General features: G+C 37.2%; 5 protein-coding genes and 1 pseudogene across 9 annotated transcripts; 3 read left to right on the top strand and 3 right to left on the bottom strand.

Annotated features, from left to right (window-relative positions):
* Positions 1-1,796: 1,796 nt before the first annotated feature.
* LOC103936756 lies at positions 1,797-7,678 on the bottom strand (annotated as a pseudogene).
* Positions 7,679-8,116: 438 nt separating this feature from the next.
* Positions 8,117-8,805, bottom strand: LOC103936931 (histone H3.2). The gene has a single exon (XM_009346849.3). It carries the CDS (start codon positions 8,718-8,720, stop codon positions 8,310-8,312), a length of 411 nt encoding a protein of 136 aa, XP_009345124.2. The 5' UTR covers positions 8,721-8,805; the 3' UTR covers positions 8,117-8,309.
* Positions 8,806-10,333: 1,528 nt separating this feature from the next.
* On the top strand, positions 10,334-13,136 carry LOC103937017 (OPA3-like protein). Its single transcript, XM_009346960.3, has 4 exons — positions 10,334-10,802; positions 11,293-11,427; positions 11,709-11,795; positions 12,717-13,136. The coding sequence occupies exons 1-4, from the start codon at positions 10,674-10,676 to the stop codon at positions 12,873-12,875; spliced, it is 510 nt and encodes a 169-aa protein (XP_009345235.1). The 5' UTR covers positions 10,334-10,673; the 3' UTR covers positions 12,876-13,136.
* A 2,193-nt stretch (positions 13,137-15,329) lies between these two features.
* LOC103937105 (transcription factor VOZ1) lies at positions 15,330-18,033 on the top strand. 3 transcript variants are annotated; one of them, XM_009347182.3, is made up of 5 exons: positions 15,330-15,511; positions 15,960-16,212; positions 16,409-16,558; positions 16,750-17,269; positions 17,378-18,033. In XM_009347182.3, exons 2-5 carry the CDS (start codon positions 15,985-15,987, stop codon positions 17,932-17,934), a joined length of 1,455 nt encoding a protein of 484 aa, XP_009345457.2. In that variant the 5' UTR covers positions 15,330-15,511; positions 15,960-15,984; the 3' UTR covers positions 17,935-18,033. The 3 variants fall into 3 exon arrangements, with proteins under 3 accessions (XP_009345457.2, XP_009345391.2, XP_009345325.2); XM_009347116.2 differs by lacking the exon at positions 15,330-15,511 and adding an exon at positions 15,519-15,715; XM_009347050.2 differs by lacking the exon at positions 15,330-15,511 and adding an exon at positions 15,519-15,783.
* Positions 18,034-18,444: 411 nt separating this feature from the next.
* LOC103937311 (transcription elongation factor 1 homolog) lies at positions 18,445-20,451 on the bottom strand. Of its 2 annotated transcripts, XM_048582309.1 has the most exons (6): positions 20,295-20,432; positions 19,484-19,491; positions 19,270-19,397; positions 19,035-19,105; positions 18,817-18,838; positions 18,445-18,662 (listed from the first exon to the last, which is right to left on the bottom strand). In XM_048582309.1, exons 3-6 carry the CDS (start codon positions 19,380-19,382, stop codon positions 18,599-18,601), a joined length of 270 nt encoding a protein of 89 aa, XP_048438266.1. In that variant the 5' UTR covers positions 19,383-19,397; positions 19,484-19,491; positions 20,295-20,432; the 3' UTR covers positions 18,445-18,598. The 2 variants fall into 2 exon arrangements, with proteins under 2 accessions (XP_048438266.1, XP_009345559.3); XM_009347284.3 differs by lacking the exon at positions 19,484-19,491 and having other exon boundaries at positions 20,295-20,451.
* A 558-nt stretch (positions 20,452-21,009) lies between these two features.
* Positions 21,010-25,282, top strand: LOC103944395. 2 transcript variants are annotated; one of them, XM_048582307.1, is made up of 8 exons: positions 21,010-21,464; positions 21,817-22,020; positions 22,171-22,665; positions 23,000-23,110; positions 23,678-23,866; positions 24,164-24,391; positions 24,732-24,852; positions 24,937-25,282. In XM_048582307.1, exons 1-8 carry the CDS (start codon positions 21,072-21,074, stop codon positions 25,047-25,049), a joined length of 1,854 nt encoding a protein of 617 aa, XP_048438264.1. In that variant the 5' UTR covers positions 21,010-21,071; the 3' UTR covers positions 25,050-25,282. The 2 variants fall into 2 exon arrangements, with proteins under 2 accessions (XP_048438264.1, XP_009353121.3); XM_009354846.3 differs by having other exon boundaries at positions 21,011-21,464; positions 22,174-22,665.
* The last annotated feature ends 1,231 nt before the right edge of the window (positions 25,283-26,513 follow it).

Genomic DNA, 26,513 nt, shown 5'->3' with positions numbered 1-26,513 from the left:
AAGTATGCATTATATTAAATCATCGCTAGAAAGATAAGACTTTAGGAAAGTGGCATTTTTGTAATAAGTAGACAATAATTGTGCACCACCGTTAATTGATATTTCTCGGTAAATAAAAATATTAATCCAACTAACATAAATAATAAATCCGGTACCTACTAGGTAATCTACTCCAAATCCAGTCTCTATTGTTTTATCAAAAACAACAAAAAGGTAATTGTGTTGGGGTTTGGTTGTGCGGAAACAAGATTCAAATAGCAATTATATTACAATACAAATCACTGTTGAATAGAATAAATAAGAAATAAAGACCAAAACATTTTTGTACTTTACATTACAATACAATTCTCAAAGTGTATTTTGTTCTTCAATTCTTGTACCACCACTCATTAAGATAACAAATATCTGAGCCAATCCCAACAAATTGACTATTCAAGCCTCAATGTCAGTTGACTTTGACTTTAATATTAAAAAAAAACCCATAAAAACTAGCACATACATACACGCTTCTTTTTATTTTTTACAATCTTTTTAATTTTTAATTATGAGATTAGATAAATTTTAAAAAATAATAATAAACAAAAATTAACTAAAAGTGTGTAAAAAATAAAAATAAATGTGTAAATAGCATACTTCAAATTTTTTTTGTCCAAAAAATAAATTTATCAGATTAAATGAAATTCAAATTCGCATTAGAGTGCAAAAATAACACTCATTTTCACCACAACGGTCAAGAACCACCTGCAAACTAGTGCATAATTTTGGGTTGATTGTAAATTGCACAAATCAAAGTACTGGAATTATATCTATCTGAAAATGAAGAAAAGTCCTCCAATTATCTATCAATGCAAGAACAATTATTTAATTAAAACTAAGGGAAAAGAAATGCTAGAAATAGTCATTTACACGTGTGGGACTGCCATGGTTATTAATGCTTATAAAACTACAAAGAACCATCAAAACAAATTTACACGTGTATGCATGACTGATTCTGATTTTTTTTTTTTTGGCTAATACACTGATTATGATTATTTATGCTTATAATATTTACAAAGTAGTCAAAATTAATATACATGTGTGTGCGACCAATCATATCACTCTTTAGAATGAATTATGTTAAATCATTAATAGGCCTATTGTTTTTTTTTACAAAAAACAGCTTCAATTTTTAGTTAAGCAATAAAAAATGTTTGGTAAAAATGAAATATCTTGCTTTAAAAAGCTTCTTTAATAAAAAATGGAGTTGAGTCTTTTAATGAATATTTTTAATTTTTGTAATACTCTCATTAATTAAAAAAAAAAAGACATTATTTATCCTTTTAGACACAATCATCTACCACTACAACAACCATAACCTCTTACATCACCATTGCCATTACCACTTATATTGTTGTCACCACCACCACAACCATTACCACCACCACTACCACCACAACTACAACTACCATTACCATTATTGTCGCCACTGCCACCATCATAACCACAACGGCCGCCACCACAACTACCACTATCATCGTTCTCACTTGTCGCATCCCTACCACCATTGTTACCTCTGCAAGACTACAACACAACCACCAAACCCTTTTATTGACACCACTACATCCCGCATCACAACCATTACTCTTACCACCGTTGTCATCGTCATCGTCCCTACTATCATGTCCATTTTTATCATTATATAATTATATCATTTTTTATATTAAAATTTACCAAACGCTTTTATACTGTTTTTTATTCTCATAATACTTTTATAAATATAATTTATCAAACGTTCAACTACTTTATTTTGTAGCTAATTATTCTTAAAACTCAGCTTCCACGTAAATCACGCATATTACATGGTTGCTTCTAACTTTCTAAAGAAAAACTTCAATGAGGAATCTCAAACCAAATATTGGTGTCACCTTGTAGCTGCTGAAACCAGCCTCCAGAAAGAGCTTTTTCCAGTCTTTCTCGCTCCTCTCTCTTCCAGTGACCACAACCATCATCAGCAGATCAAACAAGAGCTTTGCTTCGGTTATTTCATGCTCATCTTTCTCTTCGTTTATCACTATGTCTATGATTATAACTTTCCCTTGGCCATTGCTTGCAATTGCTTCCCTGCATTTCTTCAAAACCTTCAAGCATTCCTCATCGCTCAGATCATGCAAAATCAGCTGCCAATTACCAATTTTCACATCATATAACCAAAACCGTCTTTGTTAAAACCGCTTTTATTAGCAGCAGTCGAAAATTTAACACAATTTTATGTGCTTTAAAGAAAAGTGCTTGGAACTTCTTCCTCAATCAACATTTCGAAAAGCAGTTCAGCTCCAGGTCCTTTTAACCCATAACCGCATTTGTGGCATGTTTAGTTGGAGTCCAGAAAACCATGAATTATTCAAGTTTGAAATAAACATATCATCTTGGTGATCTAAATACTTAGTTGTTCATGTATGCCACTAAACATATTGTTGGAGCGATATTAGAAAATATAAAAAAATAACAATATAATTTCAATGATAATAATCAAATTCATAACATCACGTATATATGAGATTAACATAAACAACTAGAGAGAAAATTAGAAAAACTAACAAACTTGAAGATTGAGGCTTGCATAAATGCAACGTCTTAAAGACAGAATTTCGCTCCTACTCTTGTACTTGTAGTTCGGTAGGCGTTTGTCTCCCAGGATTCAACAATTTATAATTCGAAGTCAAAACACTTCAGTTTTCGGACTTTGGTGAACGTCTATATTCCGTACTCTGAAAACACAATTCGGAATTTGACTAACAAAGAATAAAAGACCTTGGAGCAGGGACATAGCTAGAAATTTCTTCTAATGGGGGCGACCCGAAAATCAACTAAGAAAACCTTATTATAGTATGGCTTATATATACCTAATATGATAATAGGATTGATTTCAAATGATGATGCATCACAATTCCAATATTACAAAAATTTCAGTGTAGTAGTGGAAAGTGGCAAAATGATAAGAAAAATATTAATACATGATTATGTGGGAGATGTTTTTCGGTTTGAATGACATAACAAGAGCATTTTTGCTCATATAATATTTAATATGGAGTATATGCAGTATAAAGGTATGTTGGATATTAGATACATATATTTTCTTCAAAGATAACGCTTGTGTATTATATAATTGTAATCTACAACTTAACAAATGAATGACTTGAGTGGGGGCATAGGCCCCCAGTGAGCCTTCATTAGCCCTGTCCATGCCTTGGAGAAAACTCTAGACGAGTGGGATGATTCAGTTTATATAGAACTCAAGCCACCCTTTTTGAAACATTGTGATTGTTGCCTAAAGTTTCAACGAACAAATACAACTCATGAATTTGAATTCAACTATAACACTTGACTCTTATTTTTTTATTCACACAAAAATTAAATATTATAATATATAATTACCAACAATCCCCCATATGAATGAAAAATTAGGAAGAATTTGAGAGTACAGGTGGACAAGAGATGCATCAGGAAGATGTGTCTTTTGGACGAACCTACTCTAGTGGATAGTTATTGGATTTACTTGGTGACGCAGTACAGATCTTTAAATTTTCACCGCAGAAGTAAACTGAGACAATAAGCAACACAAATCTTTTACCCTAATATATTACGGTTCATATGGTTGTGTTCATTTTGATCCTGAACAAATCTTAAATTCATGAGAGCTTTAGAGAATTTAGTCATCTCATTCTCATAGAAGCGACCCACTTCTACTCTCACATAGGTGACCATTGATTAAGAATAGTCTACTCTATTCCTCTTATTTATAAGATATCATTGTCATTAAGTATAAATACACACCCTAAAACTTCTGCATACAACACACTTCGGCCATCATAGGAACGAGGTATATAGTGTGTTAACTTCTTTGAATCATGCCCAACTAGTTTGCCTATTGAACTTAGACTATAGTATCTCCAATCAACTAAGTTAGGGTTCTGTCCGGCTAATTCATTAGTTATGTTGGCTTTAGCCTCTTTCCCTTCTATGATCAACTTACTCTCTAGTCAATCCTTTAATAACTGGTACCACTTAGGTTGACTATCTTTAGTGGTGTACACAATCCATCTTATGAAATTATATTTCATACGAAGTAGATTTACAATGTCAAGTCCTCAACTGCACATGTTGGGACTTTAGTAAGTAATTTGCTAATATTTGGGCATACTCCCCCACTTAAGGTATTTGTAGGAAGGTCTCAAACTCTTCGTACCTTAAAGTTACTCATTATAAGAGATAATTGTTATTATATTATCTCTCTTTTAAGAAGCAAATTACTCTTATTTGGACATCGTGTTTAGCCCTTACTAGGCTAAATTATCACAAAGTACATCTTCTCTAGCCTTTTCTAAGATTATCTTCAATTCCAGTATAGATTATGCATTTGCACATCCATATGTACTTTGACTTCAAATTATCAAAATTCAATTAGCCAGCATCATTGAATTCATAACATGTTCATTAATATTCTTGCTTAATAAGCATTATCATGTCTATATTAATTGTGTATGCTTACTCAATAAGCATCAATTTCAGCGTTTCGTCATTCTCTTTACGAAATACTCCCATACTTTTTGTCCATTCATCGTTTTCTACGACAATGATAACTCATCTTAAAATGAGTTCAAAGATTTATAATTTGACTAGGAACAACAAATTTTATTTCACGCTTCCAAGTCCAAATTATTAATCCCTTGGGCTTCTTATCATGACTGGTAGAAAAACGCTGTTTTTAGTTATGCAACTCTTATTATAAGTGCTCACCATTCTATGAATATGCTTAACTAAACTGAGTTTACAAAAAAAACTAAAAAACCTCAACGTTATATAAGGTTTCTTTTCCTTCATATCGCATAATTATTAAGAAACAAAGACTGATTTCAAGTTTCTCTTGCACTATGGCTTTGAAGCCTTCACATACCAGCCAATTTCATTTCAATGACAATGAAATCAATGGTTCTCTTTGTCACAACCAAAGTTCTTAGTCACATACGGACATAAGGGGGTTATCTTCTCTTTCATGACGAAAGAACTTATCGCATTGTGGATTAAATGCATCAATTCAGACTTATTCTTTCTGAAAAAGAATCTGAGTTCACGAACTAGTATCACAGTAACCGTTCTAAATTTGCAGATAAAGCAAATTCTTGAATCAAGCCATTTCACTTGACCTTAACCAACACCTCTTTTCAGTATAAGCGTAAATTGAACATACTTCAGCATGGGGCCTATCCTGGCCTCGTTGATTTCAAATGATGCAGCGATTTGCAAACCCATCAAGAACTGTTGTGTTGTTTCTAAATTCCTCCATCAGTACAAATGTCTCGCATATTTTATAAATGCAGATTGTAAAATAATTTAAGGACTTGTGAAATCTTACCACAAATTATTATCCACATTCTAATAACAATGTCTCATTTTTCCAGAGAAAGGAATTGGAAACACCGACAATCAGTTATTTAAACTAAACTGCATATATGTATAAAGGATCGACATGTGTTTCACAGAAACATGCATGATCCTAGAATCAAACTTCAGTGATCCAGATTAATGCATAAACTATAACCTTATAATGCCAAGGTATATAAGAAAGTGCATGATCCTCGTGGCATGTGTTTATGCATGCCAAGTCAATTAACAGTTAATAGACAATTCTACACATACCTCTTACGATGTGAAGGGTCAAATTTTCAAAGACCCCAAAAAAGATGTTGAAAACCCTCTTTTGTTTGAATCAAAATCATTCAAACCAAAAGGCATGAATCGAACTCCAATAATATCCATTCTCTTTTTACTATTATCTTCATCAACATCGTTAAGAAACCATTTAACTGGCACAACGGTTGGCAAGATTTTGAATTCGCAAAACCAATCATATATCACAAGAACTGATCACCATTCTCAATGTCTAATTTTTAGAGTATTGAACCAACAACAATAACGTTAAATGGCAAAAAGAAATAAATAAACAATACCATAACAAACTGCTCATGTCCTTCTTAATGAAGATCAAGAACAATACCTTCACAGCAATATGCATGTGTCTAAAAGTCTAAATTTTAAACGGCAGTTTCACTAATATATTTTCAAATCATTCTTTTCTACTTTATCAATATAATTATTTCTTAAATTCATATTTTTCTAATTATTGCATAAGAATTTTTATCTTTAGATTGTTGAAGTAATATTAGAAAATATGAAAGAAAAAAAAATAACAATATAATTTCGATGATAATAATAAAATTCACAACATCAATTATATATGAGATTGACATAAACAACTAGAGAGAAAATAAGAAAACTGACAAACTTGGAGATTGAGGCTTGTATAAATGCAATGTCCTAAATACAGAAATTCGCCCCTACTCTTGTGCTTGTAGTTCGGTAGGTGTCCGTCTCCTAGGATTCAACAATCTATAATCCGAAGTCAAAGCATCTCAATCTTCGAACTTTGATGAACGTCTATTCCGTACTCTCCAGAAACAACTCGGAATTTGACTAACAAAGAATAAAAAACTTGAAGAAAACTCTACTCTTAATTACTTAGACGAGTGGGATGGTTGAGTTTATATAGAACTCAAGCCACCCCTTTTGAAACAATTGTGATTGTTGTCTAAAGTTCTAACAAACAAATGCAATTTGAATTCAATTGTAACACTTGACTCTTATTTTTCATTGATACAAAAATTAAATATTATAATATATAATTTCCAACATTTTTATGCCAAGCGTTACTAAAAGAATTTTTTTCTATCTGAAAGTGCTTTTAGCCATTTTTAACTACTTCCAAACATTACCATATTCTATTCCATCTTGTTATAGGCTAAATAGTTGATGCAATTACATATAGTCAAAAACAGAAGATAATTGAAAAGTTGAAAATTTGCTTACCTTGAGGATAACGGCATCCGCTGGAGGGATACCCTGGAACATGTCTCCTCCAACAAACTTCAAATTTTCACCGTCTGGCGAATCAGCAACAACGTGTGGAAGTTCAAGAACTGTGCATTTCAGTCGAGGGAAAGCGTCACAGAGAATCCTAGCGACTTTTCCAGTCCCACCACCAACATCAACCAATGAACTCAACCCATCGAAGATTGGCTTGCAATCTCGAATCACCAAGTTCAACATTCCAGAATCACCAGCCATTGCCTCATTGAAAAGACTGCTGTATTCGGGGTTTCGTTCCCCGTATTCCCAAAACCCCATCCCATGAGCGCTCTTGAAAGGCGTGACCTCGCTTCCTCGAAACCAGTTTCCGAGGAACTGCCACGGTGCTGCGGAAGCTGGATCGAGCATCACCAGAACGAACGGAGACAAGCTGGGTACTTTGTCTTTCAGGAGGAGCCTGGAAGACGGTGTGAGATCATACGCCTCTTCTCCTCCTTCATCTGCTTCTCCATGATTTCTAGGAACTTGTTTTCGTGCAAAGAAGCGAAAGTGCACCATGAGGCGCATGAGCCGGTGCACATTACTGGTTTTAGCCGGGTGGATCTGAAGTGCTGTGACCAAGTCAGGTAGAGTAATGGGCTGTCCGTGGCGGTCAATTATGTCCGGTATGCCGAGCTGCACTACACACTTGAGCGACATTGAAGTTATGAAGCTGAATACATGCTTGTACAAATGGGACTGCTCCAAACAAATCTCTTGCTTCATCTCCCTCCATAACTATTCTCTAGTCACTAACTAAGCAGCCTGGTTTTTATACAACTAAAGTCATCTCCATCTGAAAGTGCTACACATGGCTATTATAGTCCTCCTAAACATAATCCTTAATAATTATTAGTTCTAAGCTTATAATTTAAATTTAGTGATTAATTCATTAAATTAATTGGATATTTTCAAATTTAGCCGTTAAAAACTAAAGGCTGCATTTGACTAGCATGATACCCCTCTAGTCAAATAATGACTTGGGGTGCTTCATAAAATTATAGACACTAACGAAGCAGCCCGGTTGAAGTAACACTCCTTTTTACACCATAATGCAAAAATAAGGAGCTAACAAAATTCAAATTCACACCATAATACAAAAATAACACTCCTTTTTGGTACTGTAATAAGAGACCACTTACAAACTAATACATAATTTTGGGTTAATTGTAAATTGCACAAATCAAAAGAACTGGAATTCATTAACATAGATGTTAACATTACAATCGTTCAGACTCGATTCTTACCTACATTTCCTACCCTGAACCAAAAAGCGACAACCCCACAAAATAACATGAACATTTCAGCAAACACCTTACCTACGAAAACCATACTCCTTTTTATCTGTACTAAAACCCCAATGGAATCTAAGCCCTCTCACCCCTGATGCGCCTAGCGAGCTGGATATCCTTGGGCATGATGGTGACCCTCTTGGCGTGGATGGCGCAAAGGTTGGTGTCCTCAAAAAGCCCGACGAGGTAGGCCTCCGCCGCCTCCTGGAGGGCCGCAACGGCGGAGCTCTGGAACCTCAGGTCGGTCTTGAAGTCCTGGGCGATCTCACGGACCAGGCGCTGGAATGGGAGCTTTCGGATGAGGAGCTCAGTGCTCTTCTGGTACTTACGAATCTCACGGAGAGCGACGGTTCCGGGCCTGAAGCGGTGGGGCTTCTTCACTCCGCCGGTGGCCGGAGCAGACTTGCGAGCCGCCTTGGTGGCCAGCTGCTTGCGGGGAGCTTTTCCTCCGGTGGACTTGCGGGCTGTTTGCTTGGTGCGAGCCATTGGTGGATTGGTTTGGAGATCGAGAGGTGACTAGGGTTTCTCAGACTTGGGGATTTTTAATTGATTTGTGAATAGCGTGCGAGAGCTCTGGCTATGGAGGGACTTTATATCGGGATATGTGAAAAATGGAAATGGGAGAGAAAGAATTGAGACCGTTGATTTAGGGTGTTATCGACGGCTGCGCCTAGTTTGATTGGTTTTTTGTTCCGGATCGCTGACGTGGAATGTGCTTTTGTTGTGCTTCGCTCCAGTTTGAAAATAATGGCGCGGATATAGAAATGACTTTGGTCGTTGATGCTTTGGTAATCGACGGACGCGGGTTGGTTTGGGAGGTGTCATACTGATTGAGGATCGCTGACGTGGCTGAATTTTGTTGTCTTTTGCTGTGGAAGTGGGCCGGGCTGCTGAGTCGATGCGTTTTGTTTACCGATCTCATCCAACAGGAAGAGGTTCTTCTTCCTAATCTCTCTCTTTTTTCTTTTTTTTTTTATTTAAACGATTATGATTTAACCATGTTAACATCTTATATTAATTTTTTTTATAGAAATAATAAAATAAAAAATAATGTGTGAGAAGAGAAGAGAGAAGAGGATGGGAATAGAAGGAGAGAGAATCCTCCTCCCATCCAACCCATGATAAATTGTAGGGGTAAACTTTCACTTTGAATTGTTTTTCTCTTTTTTTGGTACATCGATATTTTTACATTGAGAGGAGTAGGAGTTCGGCAAAACCACACAATGGGTAGCCTAATTTGGTATCGAATTCGCCATCCACGAGATTCGAACCTAGCCTCTAACTTTCAAGTGAAGATGAATATCATTAGACCATGATACTGAGTGACTTCACTTTGAATTGTTAGATCATGACGAACTTAAGACATCTTCAAGTATTATTATAACATCATTAAGATCAATAGAAAAAAATAGGTATCTAAAAGAAATACTAAAAAATTATCGTTTCAAGATCTATTTCCTAATAAAGTACCATGTATTTTGTTTTTCTCTCTCTAAACATTGATGTTTTATCACTTATTACATTTAGTTGGTGCAAATTTGGACAGAATCTCTATTACATGGCGACTGATCCGATTCAAACCTCATCATCCTCTTGGTCTCTCTTCCTCCCCCTAGTGGATTCTACCAACTATAATGGTTAGGTTGGTAGATTGCTTTAATTTGCACAACATAATGCAATTTGAGCCCAATTCATAAACAATGATACCTAGTTGCAATCAAAATTGTACCATGTAGATATGCTCAGTTTGAGCTGAAATAATGGGCAACAATTCCCACATAACCATTGTGAGACTTTTTACATTACAAGTTATTTAGTTTGATTAGTCATAAGCTGTAATAAGTTGCATCAACTCAATCTAAGTCTTTTTTTTTTTTTTTTTGTGAATTTGTATTTTATTCTTGTGAGACATTCTCAAGCGGTAAATTTGTATTGACTGTTCATGGTTGTAATTAGGAAAACACCTTATTTTCTACATGTATCATTTGGGTTATGAATGCAATTTAACTTCGTACAATTCGGTCTCTTGGGTCGAATAAACAAATAATTTTCGGTTAACGTCGCCGAATGGCAATTTTATACATTTCAGCCGTCCAATTCGATGGGAGTGAAACCAACTAGAGACAGGAGGACTAACAAAATCGCAGTTTCCACTCCAATTTCCCCCAATTTCAGCAATAAACAAACAAACCCCATTTTCCCACATGCCTTCCCTTTCCTCCGACTTTCTCCATTTCTCAGCTCTCTTCTTCTTCTTCTCCAAGAAACTCACCCGCCCTCTGAACCAGTCAACCCCGCAGCAATGATACATAACCACCCCATTTCCAACTTCATCACCACCGTCGATTGAGCATTTGCTACTGAATTCTCATCAGCTTTGTTCCGAAGCAAGAACAGTAAGCACCAAACAATTGTATTTGTAGATCGGATTGCGCAGCCATGGTGCTTCCGCTCCTGAAGCTCGGGACTCTGGCCATCAAAACTCTCAGCAAACCCGTCGCCGCCCGACTCAAACATCAAGCTGCAGTGCATCCCAGGTTCCGCCAGTTAATCGTCAGCATCGCACAGGTAAATTTTAACTACAAGATATTGTTTCAGAGGGTGAATTGGTGATTTGTATTTCGTTGTAATGTGATCCCAATACATTTTTTGACAAGTTATTCTTGCCCCCATTTGAAATTTACTTTCTTTTTAACTCGGTGATTAAAAAGTTTCAATATTTTCTTGTTGGTAATCAATCGTCGAGCTTACCCATCCGGGCTCTTTAATTTATATCGTCCCAGCTAGTGCTTGTGAATCGCATTTTAGTTTATCATGGGTTGTGTTATGTATTGTTGTAAAATTATTGTTGACAGTGGTGCTAGAGCTGAGCTACTGTTTATACTTTTGTGGAATCTTGCTTTCGGGTTTTTGTTAGGTTTATCTGCCTGTAAATTCATGTTACTGTGTGAATTTGATATTACAAACACTAAGTTCTGATGCTGGTTTGCTTGAAATCAACTTTCTTTGTATGCATTAATCTGTGAAGGGATTTAATCTCTAATGAATTGGGATTCAGGCAAACCATCGAATCACCACGAGGATGCAAAGGCGCCTATACAGTCATGCAACCGATGTTGAGATTCGCCCTTTGAATGAGGAGAAGGCTGTGCAGGCTGCTGTTGACCTTATGGGGGAGCTCTTTGTCTTCTCGGTAATATTTAGTGCAAGCTACTCGTTTTGCAGTTTCTCATAGCTGTTTCTCTTAAGTTTACGATTTATTATGATTTATCAATGGACACTGGAAGGCTCAAATGTAAATAAATATATGTAGATTTGAGCTGTATATGTAGTGATTTATCAAATTGGAAATGTGACTCACAGACCATGGTCGTCCCAATAAAACCAACTGTATATGTAGTGATTGTTCCATGATAATATTTACATTCCTAACTTTCTATATATGTGTATATATATATATATACACACACACAGGTTGCAACAGTTGCTTTGATATTTGAAGTACAAAGAAGTGCTAGATCAGAAGCAAGAAAGGAGGAAGCACGCAAGCAAGAACTGGAGGTATTGTGGCAATATAATCAATGTGTTAATTTGCATTTGTACGCCAACCTTGACTGCTATTATTTCATTGACCTCGTGAGAATATAGAATTTTTATTCAGTTACATTTTTACCGTCTTTTGAACAAATGACCTCCAATCCTTTTCAAATTGAAAATGCTAATGGAGTTGAAAGAAAATGTTAACTCTTTATTCTGGTATTGAACTATCTGAGCAACCTGCCTTCTTTGGTTTCATTTCAGTAGTGTGGATAAAATCATATTTATTTGAATACAGAAGATGTACATTTTTTTACACTTGCTGAAATACAGTCAAAACTGTATTATGCCAAGGTCAATTTTGTTGCTTCATTACAGTGGAAATGAATAAAGCAGCTTGTAACTCTCATATTAGGTTTACCTTTCGTTCGTTTGCAAATCGCTGCCCCTTTTTTCCCCGAAAAGAGTAATCAGGAGAGTCTCTCTCCCTTTCTCCCTCTCTCTATTATGCTCTCTTATGCACTCTCTGGTGAACAAGATGGTACATCTTCTAAATTTCTGATGTGGATAAAGTACTATCCGCTGACAAACTAGATACTTGTAGCTTGTCCTTCAAAAGATTAATGAAAGACACCTAGAGCATGCCGATGTTAATGAATATTACCTTACAAACCAAGGAAACTCTTTATGAAAGAGCTAGTCTAAGGTTGGGGATATCTAATATCGTGAAAATCTTGGTGGATTATCACGAATACCTAAGAGCACGTTATAACAACTTGGTTAGACTTGTATTGTGAAACAATCATATCACAGTTTGGTAAATATATATCATACTATGCAGTATGCACAACCCAGTATACTGTTTCATACTACATGCTTCTTAGAACAATACCTATCAAGTTTTACGGGGGCCTAACTGCCTGCCTGCCGTTCACTGTTTTTCAGGCACTCAAGCAAAGAGACGAAGCCTTATCAGGAGAAGTGGAACTTCTTAAGGAAAAACTTGAAGAACTGGAGACGCTTGCCAGGGGACGAGGGCTTAGCGGTATTATCAGTTTCAAGCGCCCTGATACAGAATCTGCAAAGTCAGTAAAGCCAGCCTAATCATACACAAAACTCATCTAATAAAGATGGTTTTTAACCCGATTTTAATTCGTACAATGCTTTCCTCGTTGCAGAGGGAAAATTTTCACCCTTGATTCTTTCGACCGTAGGTCATCTTTTAGATTGATGCCTGGCTTCATTGTTTTCGGAATGTCTAAACATTGTTAACAGAGAGATGCCAAGTTAATGATGCCTTGTGTGTTGTGGCATTAGTCTTCCAGACATACTTGGTTTTTTTTTAGTGCAAAGAGATTTTAATTTTGGGGTTTTGGGTTTACACCATCATTCATGAACTTTTATTTTTATCTTTTTAAAAAAATCTTTTATTTTTAATCCAGTTGGCATTCAATCACGTAATAATAGGTCTGATACGCTTCCTACATCAAGAAAGTAACGGCATAGTTAACGGAGTTCGCACGAAAGAACCAATGCTCCATATTTAATTAAATACAAAAACCAAATCTTTGGAATTTTAGTTTAGGGACTAAAGGTACAATTCGGTAATAGTTCAAAAACTATTGCTCTCGTTTCATCGAAGTGAGATTCAGTCACTATCAGCTTATCTTTCTCACTAAGATTTGGAAATACTAATTTTATTGTTCTACTTTTATCTGTGCTTTTCTTTCTCGGTAAGATTTGGAAGTGGGATTTAGTCACTCTCACCTTTTACATATTCCCTAATTCTATTGGACAGATCGTATTCTACGTCACCCTTCAACGATCATCTATGCTATCACATTGGAATTCATTCACATGTCTAACTGTTAATCAAATAAATAGACGAAACCTCTAAATTGGTACATGATCAATTAAATCTTTGAAGAAAGTTTTAACGAAAAGTCCACAGTACTGTTCATTTTAACGAAAAACAACATTTTTACACTAAAAAGTCAATCCTGGTACTGTTCACTTTACCCTTTATTTTGTCCTTATCATTAAAACTCGAAGTTTTCAAACTTTTTTCATTAGTTTTTCTATTTTAAATGGTTTATAATTTTGTCCACTTATTGCCTGATTATATGACGATAACCTCAAAAAAAAAATAATAATAATAAATTAAAATCAATCATCATTCAATTTTATATTAGATGTATCAAGCAGTGTTTCCGGCACACTACAAAATTTATCCATAAGATGCTGATTAAGTGAGTAGTAGTGATGATACATATTTAAAGCAGCACAGCCATCCCTTTTAATTCCCTTTTATCTCCACAAACAGGCATCAAATTAGGAATCTGATGGATGATATTGGTAGTAGTGGATGCTCTCTTTATCCCTTTCTTGGTCGACTTGTCTTCCCCTTCTCTCTCTCCCACCAAGAAATAGGTAGACTTCGATCTACTGTTCAACCTATAATCCCTACAACTCTTGTTTGTCTTTCGAGCATGCACGGAAGGAGCAGAGTTGAAGCCAGATCGAACTCCATTGACCTCCTAAATGCTTTGATGTAGGATTTCTGATCTTTTGTCGCGCCTTGACATCTTTCAATGGATGACTATTTATTATAATTTTAATAAAAATGCTTGTGAACATAAATATTTTATTGTAATTTTTTATTATTTCATAGATATTTAACCAGAGGAGAAATGGACTCAACACTCAACATGAAGGTATATGAAATAGATCTAAGTTTTTATATGGGGGGTCAAAAGTCCAAACCAATCTCATATGTCCTTATCCATGTAAGTTTTTATTCGCAAATTATCTTATAGATTATGTAAACTGATGAGTTTATTGCAAGTTACAACTATAAATACGTTTCTCCCAATTGCTACTAAAAGGCTGTCATCGTGTATTTTATCGCTGCACTTGAAGTCTAAAGTTTGATTCTGCCTCTCACATGTTCACTTGGATTAGAAAAAAACTGTACAACAAAATGAAAATTGAATGCCACATACTCAAATTGTCATTTGTTGACTAAGGACGATCCATCTGTTTAACTGAGTGCATTTCTTGCTCACCCCTAAAAAAAAAGGGGGGGTAGTTCTCACCTCCTCAATTAATTATCGTCAGACTAGTTTAATTTAAAGGAAAACTAATGAAAAGTTCAAAAAAACTTCATTTTTAATGAAAAGTTATTTTTAAAGGTATATTGAATAGTATCAGGCAGAAAAGATATAAATATAGTTTTTCATTAAAAATAAGCAGTACATAAATGTTTTGTTAAACCTCTCTTAATTTAAATGATCTAAAACATAAATTTTAAAATTTAAAGTAATTTAACCACAATCAATACAGAAAAAGCTTCACACGACCCACACTCACTTTAAGAAATGAGCAAAAGTATTCCCTATTTAAATTTTAACTTAAACTTTCTATGGATTTATTTTATGTATTTTAGTCTTCACAAGTCAAAAGGCAATTTTTTTTTTTTGAGAAAAATGAACAGAGAATATGTCATTAGCGACCGACCTATCCAAGATATAAAGGCACGGTTTCTTACCCAACCATGCATCCCACTCCTTCTGTTTAACCCTTTACCCGCGTCCACATTGGCCTGCTTTCACTTTCGGCAGCGCCAGCCAGACATCGAGAGAGAGAGCGAAAGCGAGCGAAAGGAGAAGTCACCACTCCTTCCTGCTACAGAGCAGAGACTACTGGAAATTGGCATCAAACACGTTGAGCGAGAGTATTGGGTAAGCATCTCCTTTTCGGGTCGAATATTTCACCTTTCTCTTTTCTTTTTTAGTTTTCTCGCTTCCACACCTCTCGCCGTCGCCACCCCAAACCCTCTCAGCCCTTTCCGATCCCAATTTTCCTTCGGTATTAAACTCCGATTAACTGCTGAATTTCACCCTGTTCCCATACCAATCGGGCACGCCTGCTTCTGACTAGTAGAGGTTCCACTCCCGTGTTTACTAGTTTTCTTTATGTTTAAGTTAATTTTACGAATTTGGTCTGAATTATGGTGAGTTTCCGTGATTGTTATTCGTAATTCAGGTTTTTTTTTTGGCTTGTTTATGTACTGATCTGAGATGGGTTGATGGTAATCTGAGATGGGTTGGTGAGTGTGTTGCTAAATTCTTGATCTTGATGAGTTTTCGATAATCTGAGATGGGTTTGTGTTTGATGTGTGAGTTGTAGGGTTTAGAAGGGGGCGGGGATTGCGATGAAGGGTTCAAAGAGCACTTGCAAGTCCGCTTCTCACAAGCTTTTCAAGGACAAAGCAAAGAACCGTGTGGATGACTTGCAGGGCATGTTCACGGACCTCCAGTTTGCCAGGAAGGAGAGCCGCTCCATCGATGCTGCACTCCTCGAAGAACAAGTGCATCAGATGCTACGCGAGTGGAAAGCCGAGCTAAATGAGCCCTCCTCGGCTTCTTCTTTTCAGCAGCAGGTAGCATTTTGATCATATCAAATACATTTGTTTTGAGTGCATATGTGGAACTAGATATGTAACTAGAAGCGTCCTGTTACTGTATTAACATATTTGTGATTATTCGTTTATGTAATACATGAACTCATGAAATATGTGGTTATGCTTTTGCTTTAAAGGGTCGGGTTGTGAATTTTGGTGTTTATGGCGAATATAGGGTGGCAGTCTTGGTTCGTTTTCTTCAGACATTTGCCGGCTGTTGCAGCTATGTGAAGAGGAAGATGATGCCACTAGTCCATTAGCTGCACCGAAACCCGAGCCTAATGATCAAAACTTGCAAGTTGGAGAAAGTTTGGCCTTTCATGAGGTGGTTTTGCCCCCTTTATTTTTCTTTTTATTCATTCTTTTCTGAACTGTTAAATGGTATTTGCTTCTTTTTCTTTTTCAGTTTTTTGTTGTTTATCCATATAGCTACGTGCTTTGTTATTTTGCTTTGAATGAATAGTGAATCAGTTGTATATGAGCACTCAACTGGTGGTTGCCAACACAATATTTCAGGGATTTAGTGTGAATCAAGGGCAACAGGAACATGCCTTCCCGATGGCTGATCAGTGCAAAAGCTCCCCTTCCGGAGTTCGCAATGCTGTTAACAATTTGGAAGGGGCTAATCAATTGGACTATCATCAGTTTGAATTGCATCAAGACTTTGAGCAGAGTTTCTACCCTTGTTTTCATGGCACAGCTTTGAGGGGGGAGGACACATTGTCTCAGGCTTCTACTTATCTCCCGAGTATTTTCCCTCCGCCCTCTGCTTTCTTGGGCCCAAAGTGTGCACTTTGGGATTGCCCTAGGCCTGCTCAAGGGTTTGACTGGTGGCTAGACTACTGCAGTAGCTTTCATGCTGCTTTGGCATTGAATGAAGGACCACCAGGCATGGGGCCGGTCCTTAGACCTGGGGGCATCGGCCTGAAGGATGGCCTACTTTTTGCTGCTCTTAGTGCAAAGGCACAAGGAAAAGGTGTTGGTATCCCTGAGTGCGAGGGAGCTGCTACTGCAAAGTCTCCATGGAATGCACCTGGTAAGTGCATTTTAGCTGTTTTTATCTTTGTTTTGTTGTAAAATTTATTTAGAAGTCATGAGTGACTTTTGTTGGGAATTGTTTCTGATCAATTCCTTGTGATTCCAGAATTCTTTGATCTTTCGGTTCTTGAGGGTGAGATAATCCGGGAGTGGCTCTTTTTTGACAAGCCTCGAAGAGCTTTTGAGAGCGGTAACAGAAAGCAGAGGTCATTGCCAGATTACAATGGACGAGGTTGGCATGAGTCGAGGAAGCAAGTGATGAATGAGTTTGGAGGGCTGAAGAGGTCTTACTATATGGATCCTCAACCGCTGAACCATTTTGAGTGGCACCTTTATGAGTACGAGATCAACAAATGTGATGCTTGTGCCTTGTACAGATTGGAGCTGAAACTTGTTGACGGGAAGAAAAATTCCAAGTCCAAACTAACCAACGATTCAGTTGCTGATCTGCAGAAGCAGATGGGAAGGCTTTCTGCGGAGTTCCCCTCCGATAACAAGCGCACTGTCAAGGGCAGGGCCAAAGTTAATGCAAAGGTTAGTGTCGGAAATGTCTACTACGCTCCAAATCGAGGGGCAACAACAAATGGGACATTTGACTACGAGATAGGTGCACCTACGACTACCTTGTTGACAATGTCAACGGATATTACAGAACCTAACTGATACAAGTTTGATGGGCTCCAATAAGCTGCATGCCCATCCTTAGTTTCTGCTGCTTTTACAATAACCCTCCATTCATAATGCTGCTACTTTTTCAGATAATGTTTCTCTTTAGTAGATTTCAACAGGGATCAGAGAAACTTCGGTAGAACTACCTAACTAGGTTGAGATTTTATTTTTCAAGAGAAATTGAAGAGTAAAATAGATAGCGTCCGAGAGCCCTACACAAGTTTTTCTTGTTAGAGAGGGCTACCATCCTCACTGGTGCTTAAATGCAATTCAGAAAGAAAGAATGGGTCGTGTTAGGTTGATCTGTGGTTAGGAACGGGTTGGGACGGTATGGCCCCTCTGCCACCCCACGGGCAAAGCGCAAGAAACCAGTCAGGACAGTTTCCCGTGCGCATGGAATCATTGCGCGCCCGTGGGAGTCCATGCCTAGAATTCTACCAAAAAAACAAGCCATTATGCATCATACATGCATTGCATCACCAACGCAAAAAAGTTACGTAGAGATAGGTTCGCATCACGTCTTCATTGAAATGTTTAAAACTTGCTTGACAAGCATGGTTTGGAAATTATTTAGAACTACTACTGATTTTGGTCAGAGAAATAAAACTCCCACAGCAGCTGACACAGGGACAACCTATCTAGGCATCAGGTCCTCCTCCTAAGCATCACCATCATCTTCGACATTGTTAACCCGCTCGCATTCATCAATCCATTCGCTGTAGCTGCAAAGTTGCAACTTTTGACATGAATAAAAAGAGCCGCGGAGCTACAACTCTCACATACATGTGTGTGTGTGACCACGCGATTACCCTTTGGTGAATCGTGATAGACAGATTTCAGACCGAAAAGAGAAATGGCGAGAAATAATTTACTTACACGTCTATTGGTTCGGATAAAGCTGCAAACAAAGAGAAACCAGAGTTAGATGAAAACAATAAAAGAAATGCATAAACTTCTGAGAAATGACATTTTCGTAACAATCTAAGGGTTTAGGGTTCAAAAGCGGCCAAATATCATCCCGTTAAAATTCAACTCCAAGTCTCCGACGAAAGGGGATATACGTTTCAAATTAAGGGACCAAGTTTTACGCAGACCTGTGATGGTGGTGCTGAAGCTTTCTTGGCATATTCTACAAGAAGCTTCCCCAATCAAGTTCTTCATGTCACTGAAGCAAAGATAAACGATAAACGCGAGTTACAAGACCAAAAAGTATGCAGAACCTAACATTCAATAACAATCTCCTAGAACTAGCTCCGGGTATGAATTCCTCTGCAGAAGGTTAAGTAAGAGAACTCAAAAACCAGAACGAAATCAAACAACAGCACTCACATGCGGCATTCAACACTGGTGCCATGGCTGCAGAAGGGACAGCTGAAGACGGTATCAAGCTTGTCATTCCGCTTCTTAGGAGGCGGTTTTGCTGATGACTTCCTCTTCCCCATTGCTCAAAAAGTTTTCTGTAACATCAATGTCACACTCATCAATCATCATTAACGGTAGCAAATTAGTGCTTAAAACAGGAATGTTCCCGAATAGCGAATACCTTTTGTTCTGAATACAACAAGACGAATTTGGGATTCACAACCAAGCATCTCAGCATTGTACAATGGCAAAGCATAATCCCATTTGAAATATTAAACATAAGAAATAAAAAACATAAATTATGAACAAATACTTGGGTTCCACACTGAATTATATGTAGAACGGACAATTTAATGGTAAAGACATGCAGTGACGGGTGAGATTGTAATTAAGTAGAACATCTGGTTGTACAGCGATCTCGTTTGAAGGTGTTTTTAAAATGATTGAAAACGTTTTTGGCAAAAATGTTTTTTGAACCCAATCCTGAGTAATAGTCCAAGTGGATCTCAGAAAAATACTTTGCAAGAAGCACATATCTCGTGTTTTTTTTTTCCTTCAAAAACACTTAAAATTGCTTCTGAAACCCAAAATCAATTTCATAAAAAGTGCTTTCAATCATTTTGAAAGCACTTCCAAACGAGTCATAAGTCACTCACGAAATATGATGTCCCAAAATCATGAACAAATTTAACCCTAGATTACCAGATTTACGGTTCAGAAAAGGAAACAAGACGAAAAAATTCATACGATAATTTTCAAATTAAAGCTATTTTTCTAGTTTTCTTCATAGACGAACAAGAAGCTGATTGTTACGAATTGTAACTTTCTATGAATATATTACCCAAATTTATAGCATATGTAAGAAAACTACATTTTCCCTTTCTTCTTCGTTTTCTCGGGAACCAAACAGGTGTAATTTGTAAACACAAGAAATGAGCATCAATCGAATCCCAAAAAAATGATGAAATATAGAAGGGAATGCGAAATCTTACGGAAATCGATGAAGAAGGAGCCAACTTGGTAATTTACTCTCTGCAGGTTTTGGATTTATTGCAAAATATAGTGTTCTTCCCGACCCAACTGAGAAACGCTTTAAAATGTGTCAGGAGAAGGAAGCGGTTCCACCGTTCAAGCGGGAACCGAAACGATGCCGTTTGGTGTTCGCAGTTTGGGCCCAAAACCTGGCCAATTGGGTCATGTTTGTGTACAATGTTATCTTCACGTGTCAAACTTGTTATCTTAACATATTCTTAATAAACAATTCGATAATTATCGGATTCGTTAATGAGTTATATAATTATGTTAATTTAATAGATCATACAAAAAATTTCATATCTAATGTCTAGGTTTAGCAATTATATGTTTTCGAGTTCTTAATTGGTGATCTGATAATAATTAATGGATTGATCCAAAACCTATTACGCAAGAAATTGCTGGCTTAGTCCTAAGCAGTGGCCAATAACAGTTCAATTAAAGATTTTTTTTTTTTTGGACTAAACGATATTATCTACAGTAATGGAGGAAATAGGCTAAATCTCATAATGAAGTAGTAATATTGGGGTTTAAATTGGTTTTTGTCGAGAATTGAACCAAGTCATCTCACTTACAATTTACAAGTGAATAAGAGTAGCATTAAACTCGCAGTAGTAAGCGGCAATAAAGAAATTATAGTAAAAAAAATAAATAAATAAATAAAAAGCCACCACCCAACTTCAACCGCAACGTTCAAAAACCCTAAGCCCCTGTTCAGAGCTCGAACTCAGTAACTGATGGCGTCCATTCAATCTATCTTTCTCCACGCTCCTCTCTTTCCCCTGAGACCCCGCCACCTCTCCCCTATGACCCTCAAACCCCCTCGAAATGTCCATTTTACCCTTGCCCGCTCTTCCGATCGGAAAGCCGTCCCAGTCACAGAGCAGGAGGTCCTCCAAGCCGTGGCCGAGTCCGACGAGAAGGTCCTCCCCGGCGTGAGAACGTACGAGAACGACGCTGCTCGGCTCACTTTAGTCGGCGCTGTCGAATTCGAGCAGGCTCTGACGGCTGCTGCTGCCGACGGAGGACAAGCAGCCGACGAGCACATCAGCTCGGGGATGCCCGCTATGGTTGTGGAGACCTTATTCCCGGGTCATCCGGGCCCCCGCAGCACAGTTTCGACCAGACTGGTCAGTTCATTTTTATGTATCCATTAAAGCATGTAACTTTGTGCTAATTGTTCTGAATGTAGTTGTGAATTCGAACTAATTAATCATCAAGTGCAATTTGCTGAACTAATCAATTTCGATATTGTTCTTTGAGAGTTTGTTTTCGTAGTTTGAATTGGTTTTTGCTGGATTGGTGCTGTGAAGTTGACATTTTCATAATAGTTATGAATGTAGTCGAGATTTCGAAGCAACTAATCATTAAAATGCACTTTGCTGAACTAATTACTTTCGACATTGTTGGTCGAGAGTTTGTTGTTGTGTTTTTGAATTGGTTTTTGCTGGATTGGTGATGTGAAGTTGACATTTTCAACAGTTTCTGCCTGCTAGGAAAGTTAAAGAGAAAGCCAGCAAACTGAGAAGGTCCATCACCGATGATATGCTGTCAACCACTACGTCGAGAAACATTCTTTCGATGACATTTAGGCAAGTAGTGCTACACCTGCTGTGGAACTTTGAGCTGGTTGTCTTTAAATCGGGAACGGAAAGGGATATGGAGGATCTCGAGAACCCAAGAGAGGTTTGCCCTTGTTCTTTATTTGTAATGGTTCTGGTAAAAGAATTTGACATCTGCATCACTATCTTGTAAAATGTAATATCATAGTAATCTCTGTCCTGCAGGTGCCACATGATACTGATAGGTTCAGTTCTCTTATACATTTCGTATCAGCAGGTCCCTGCATCTTTCGCCCTTAGTTCATCGGATGAACGGATTATCTCTGTGCTTGCCGAAGTTGTGTGCAGCTCTGCTCTTGAAAGCACTGAAAAACAATTTCTTGAAGATTACGTAGGCAAAACTTCGAGTAATCTTCTCCGCTGGTTCCGAAAGCCTAAAAGGACTGTGTCAGAAGATTCCTCAGTTGTCATATACAAATTATTTGAAGATGAGATAGTTGAAAATGCTAAGAGTTTGCTGGACCTTTTTAATTCAACAAAGGGAAGTTTTAAGCCCGTAAAAACAAAATCAAAGAACTATTGGTGGACACCAACTGCACTCTCTAAATTGGAAAAGATTGGTGGTCCTGAGTTTAGTTCGTGGACTAGCGAGTATGTTCCTGCTTATAGGCTAGAAATTGATGCTAATCAACATGAGAATGTGAAATTTGAAGGTTGGAGAAAATCTGCAGAGAATAAATGTGAAGTTCTCTTGACACACTCCCAAATGGTACGTTTTTCTTTCCTGGTCGTTGGGCTTCTTGCCTTCAATGGTTCTTGCTGCAGTGTCTGTAAATTGGGTACTTTCAAGTTCCGACATGTTGGACATGTTGAAGTGTCCATGTAATGTCTTAGGTTTTAGGCTTTTAGCTTAAACCTATCTGAGATAGGATGATGATGTGCATGGTGGAGAAGGTTCAGTTTATCCTTTCCTTTCTTTCCAATATTATGTGTATTTGCTTCTTTACCATTTAAGTTTATGTAACTTAATACCAGTTCCAGTTGTGAACTATTGATTTATAGAATCAAGTCTGCTTTATGATTTTATTTTATAAAATTTGTAGGTTGGATTGGCGGACCTAATAGATATGTATTACGAAGATCCTTACACAATGCCAGATAAACAGCTATCATGTGGTGTTGTTGCCAATTCTGCTAATTTTTCTAATAAGAAGGTATTGCTGTGCATATGTTTTATTTCTCTTTGTTAAAGTTAACAGTTGGAGCCTGATCATGTATGTGAAGGGTTCTGCTAATAGTTGTAAAATTAGCGATGACATTTAGATCTTAGAAGGTAAATGGCTGTAGCATGTTTTCTGTTTCTATCAAGAAAAGTTACTGAAGTTTCAAGCTTGTGTTAGGTGGCATATACAAGTGATATGACACTAGTATGAGAATATCGGGGACTTAGACTAAGATAGGTGTAAGGAATTGTTGTAATGTGTGCTTTTACTTGCTTTCTTCCATGGGAGTTGTGGGATGGAATCATGCATTTTCAATTCTTTGGATATTCCTATTTGTTTAAGGATTTTTCATAAGTCTTAATCTATTTGTTATGGATGCTCTATGTTTCTTTTATACTTTTAGCACATATTGAAATCATGATAACTTGTAGAAGGGATGTTTTCTCAACCCAGATTGCAATATCTTCTGGTGTGTTTGGAACCCTTTGGTCAATTGAATTCAGATTGGATAATGAATTTTGAAATTGGTACAATGCTAACTGGTTCCATTTATTTCAGACAGGTTCTTTCTTGTTAAGAATGCTACCTATCACTGTTGCGAGTGGAATTTTTCTCATAACAATTAGTGCTCTTTGTCAACGTGGTTTTCCTTACCCAAATAAAGGTGGAAAGTACTCTAGAGAACACATTTCAATTCCATCATCTGAAGTTGGTAGTGCACTATACCAGTCGGTGGATGCTGTGAAGGTATGCGTGTACTGAGAGGGATAATATCTAGGATCTAGCCACCGTGTCAATCAAATTTTAAAATTTTGGATTATGAAGTAAACTTATCTATATTGTTATTTTGTGCACAATTTTCACTTGAGGCTTCTAAGTATGGGAGAATTAGAAGCATGTTGCATATATAGAAGTTTTTCCTAGAAGTGAACTTAATATTGGGCCGTGATTAAATGAAAAATAAAGATTTACCTTTTTGCCTCATCTTATTCTGCTTCTTAATTGTTCTGAGAAAACTGTGAATTTGGTATTTTATTTGGACAGTTGGAAGCATTTTGCATATCAGTTGTCAGAAAGATAAAGGATGCCCTGGGTTGGCCGGGTGAGATCATGATGGAAACAGATGTGGGTGCTTGGACTGGTAAAGTACCAAATTATTTGAGGATGGTAGGTGATGATTGTTCCAACAACGAAGCAATGTCAACTATTTCTTCTTCTGAGAAAATTGATGAAGACTTGAAAGCATCAGCACAAGATATTGCAAGTTATCAGGTAACTCATGTGTTAAGGTTTACTTTCTTCTGTGTTTTTTTCACCCGCCGTTCAACTTAGTTTTCATTCTCCTTCACAAACACACATTTCAAATATTTCTCGGATATTTATTTCATCTTTCATAGTGCACCCAGCCCCTCCTTTGTCTGTCTATTGGTAAAAAGTAGATCGCTTATTATGGTTAATTGTGGTTTGATATCGACAATCGATACTCTACACGTTGGTGTGCCATTAGTACCAAGGAGAATGTTGTTGGCTTAAATGCTCTATTATTGATTATCCTCGTTGTACCTTTTCTGGTGTTTTTAACATTTCTGCATGCTATTTGGGCAATATTTAGGTGGTTATGTCAACTGATGGTGAGATAGTCGGGTTCCAACCTTTAAGCAGTGTGGCTGTTAACCATTGGGCTGCCAATCCCTTGGCAAAAGAGTTATACAGGGGGCGAAAGCTTTCACCTGGTAAGTGCGAGCTGCTTTTGTAACCTGTTAATATCATGTTATGATAGCTGCCACTTGACTTGCCTATGGGATGTTCTCAAATAGGTTTAACTGAACCCGGTCTTAAGGTCCAGCGTCCGAACGAGGTCGCCCTCATAGAGTTGTTAATGTCAGTAAAACCAGATGGCTGCTTTGCTTTGGCCAGGCCAGTTCGATAATTGGTTACAACGACAAGAATGCACATCTTGGTGATGCCATCGGCACTTGGCACGCCATGTGGTTTTGTACCTGCGGTATGGAGTTTTAGGATTTACAGTCAAAGTTAGGTTACATTGCCAATCAATTTTCGTCTGGTTTTGTATTTTAGTTGCAATATAATTGCAAGATGTCAGGGGAAAAAAGAAAACAATTACTTTGGTAAGGCTCAATAAATAAAAAACCAGTTATACAAGAGAGAATTTGACGGGGCCAACTTTGCATTCCCTTTTAAGTTTGTAGACCAACTGTATTTTGAATTTCTTAGCAACTTTTGAACTTTGCTCTCAAAGTGTTTTGGGGCTCGTTTAAAAGAGTTTTTAAAATGACTAAAATGCTTTTAAAAAAAATGTTTATAGGTTCTGAAAGCACTTTGCAATAAGTACTAGTTATGTGCTTCTTCCAAAAGGCACTTTAAGTGCTTTTTCAGGATTTACTTGCATTTTTACAGATGATTGGTTTCAAAAACATTTTCACCAAAATGTTTTCAGTCATTTTAAAAGCACTTTCAAACGAGTTTTTAAACATTTTGTCTAGTTGTACACTGCTTGTTTGTTTTTAGGTTGCTACTTGCTTAATTGATATGTCGTCATTATTTGATTAGTATATTTTTATTACATTAAGAGATGTTTTATGCAGTATTCTAAAAATCAGTCTAGGCGGCCACCTAGACGTCGGGTGGTAAAATACTGCCAGCGAATTAGGCCAAGTCATCTAGTAAAATCAGCTAGGAGTTAGGCGCTCTCTAGGCGTTCTAGGTAGCCTAGGCGGCAATCCAGGCGATGGTTTTTTTGCCATCACATATTTTGTCTTCGCTCGTTACTTTTGTAGGCCGGACGTAGTCAAGCCAGCTAGATCAGCGTAGGATAACCTATTACACATAAACTCGAATTCTCTCTAACCTTATAGCTTACTAATATATTTTCTCTTCTACATCTACTGCTACTTTTTCTCTTCTTAGTTTTATGGGAGATGGCCAGCTATCATTTCTTCATTCAACCCCATAGTTCCCATTTGCCGACGTAAAATACAAAAGCAAGGAGACCGATACCTACCATCCCATGTTCTAATGTCCAAAGTCATCCTGTGTATTCACACTGCTTATACGACAAATGTCTATTTGTTAATACTGTTTGATGTAAATCCTCTTTTAAATAATGTATGGAAAAGTAAGTTTAGAGGGTGTTGGGTTACACAGGCGACTTTGAGGGGAGCAAAATATGTAAATCCTACATGGATCTTAAATTCAAACGGGCTCTTGGACATTTTGTCCAGTTATCCACTGCTTATTTGTTTGTGAGTTGCTGCCTACGTGATTGATATGTTGTCATTATCTGATTGATGTATTTTTATTATTTTTAAGAGATGTTTTCCGCAATGATGCACAACCATCATGTACCCCTGTAGTATGAAACGTGTATTACACT

The sequence above is a fragment of a genome, unplaced genomic scaffold (genome assembly GCF_019419815.1).
Source record: "Pyrus x bretschneideri cultivar Hongxiangsu unplaced genomic scaffold, Pyrus_bretschneideri_v1 Contig19, whole genome shotgun sequence".
NCBI lineage: Eukaryota > Viridiplantae > Streptophyta > Magnoliopsida > Rosales > Rosaceae > Pyrus > Pyrus x bretschneideri.
The sequence above is the reverse complement of the archived record's forward strand: the minus strand, read 5'-3'. Positions and strand labels throughout refer to the sequence as shown.

Coding starts and splice junctions, on each gene's coding strand:
- LOC103937017 (XM_009346960.3), top strand. CDS start 10,674: ATGGTGCTTCCGCTCCTGAAGCTCGGGACTCTGGCCATCAAAACTCTC. Junction 10,803..11,292: donor TAATCGTCAGCATCGCACAG/GTAAATTTTAAC, acceptor ATTGGGATTCAG/GCAAACCATCGAATCACCAC. Junction 11,796..12,716: donor CACGCAAGCAAGAACTGGAG/GTATTGTGGCAA, acceptor ACTGTTTTTCAG/GCACTCAAGCAAAGAGACGA.
- LOC103944395 (XM_048582307.1), top strand. CDS start 21,072: ATGGCGTCCATTCAATCTATCTTTCTCCACGCTCCTCTCTTTCCCCTG. Junction 21,465..21,816: donor GCACAGTTTCGACCAGACTG/GTCAGTTCATTT, acceptor CATTTTCAACAG/TTTCTGCCTGCTAGGAAAGT. Junction 22,666..22,999: donor TCTTGACACACTCCCAAATG/GTACGTTTTTCT, acceptor TAAAATTTGTAG/GTTGGATTGGCGGACCTAAT.
- LOC103937105 (XM_009347182.3), top strand. CDS start 15,985: ATGAAGGGTTCAAAGAGCACTTGCAAGTCCGCTTCTCACAAGCTTTTC. Junction 16,213..16,408: donor CTTCTTCTTTTCAGCAGCAG/GTAGCATTTTGA, acceptor TGGCGAATATAG/GGTGGCAGTCTTGGTTCGTT. Junction 16,559..16,749: donor AAAGTTTGGCCTTTCATGAG/GTGGTTTTGCCC, acceptor ACAATATTTCAG/GGATTTAGTGTGAATCAAGG.
- LOC103936931 (XM_009346849.3), bottom strand. CDS start 8,720: ATGGCTCGCACCAAGCAAACAGCCCGCAAGTCCACCGGAGGAAAAGCT.
- LOC103937311 (XM_009347284.3), bottom strand. CDS start 19,382: ATGGGGAAGAGGAAGTCATCAGCAAAACCGCCTCCTAAGAAGCGGAAT. Junction 19,106..19,269: donor ACCAGTGTTGAATGCCGCAT/GTGAGTGCTGTT, acceptor TCTTTGCTTCAG/TGACATGAAGAACTTGATTG. Junction 18,663..18,816: donor TTATCCGAACCAATAGACGT/GTAAGTAAATTA, acceptor GCAACTTTGCAG/CTACAGCGAATGGATTGATG.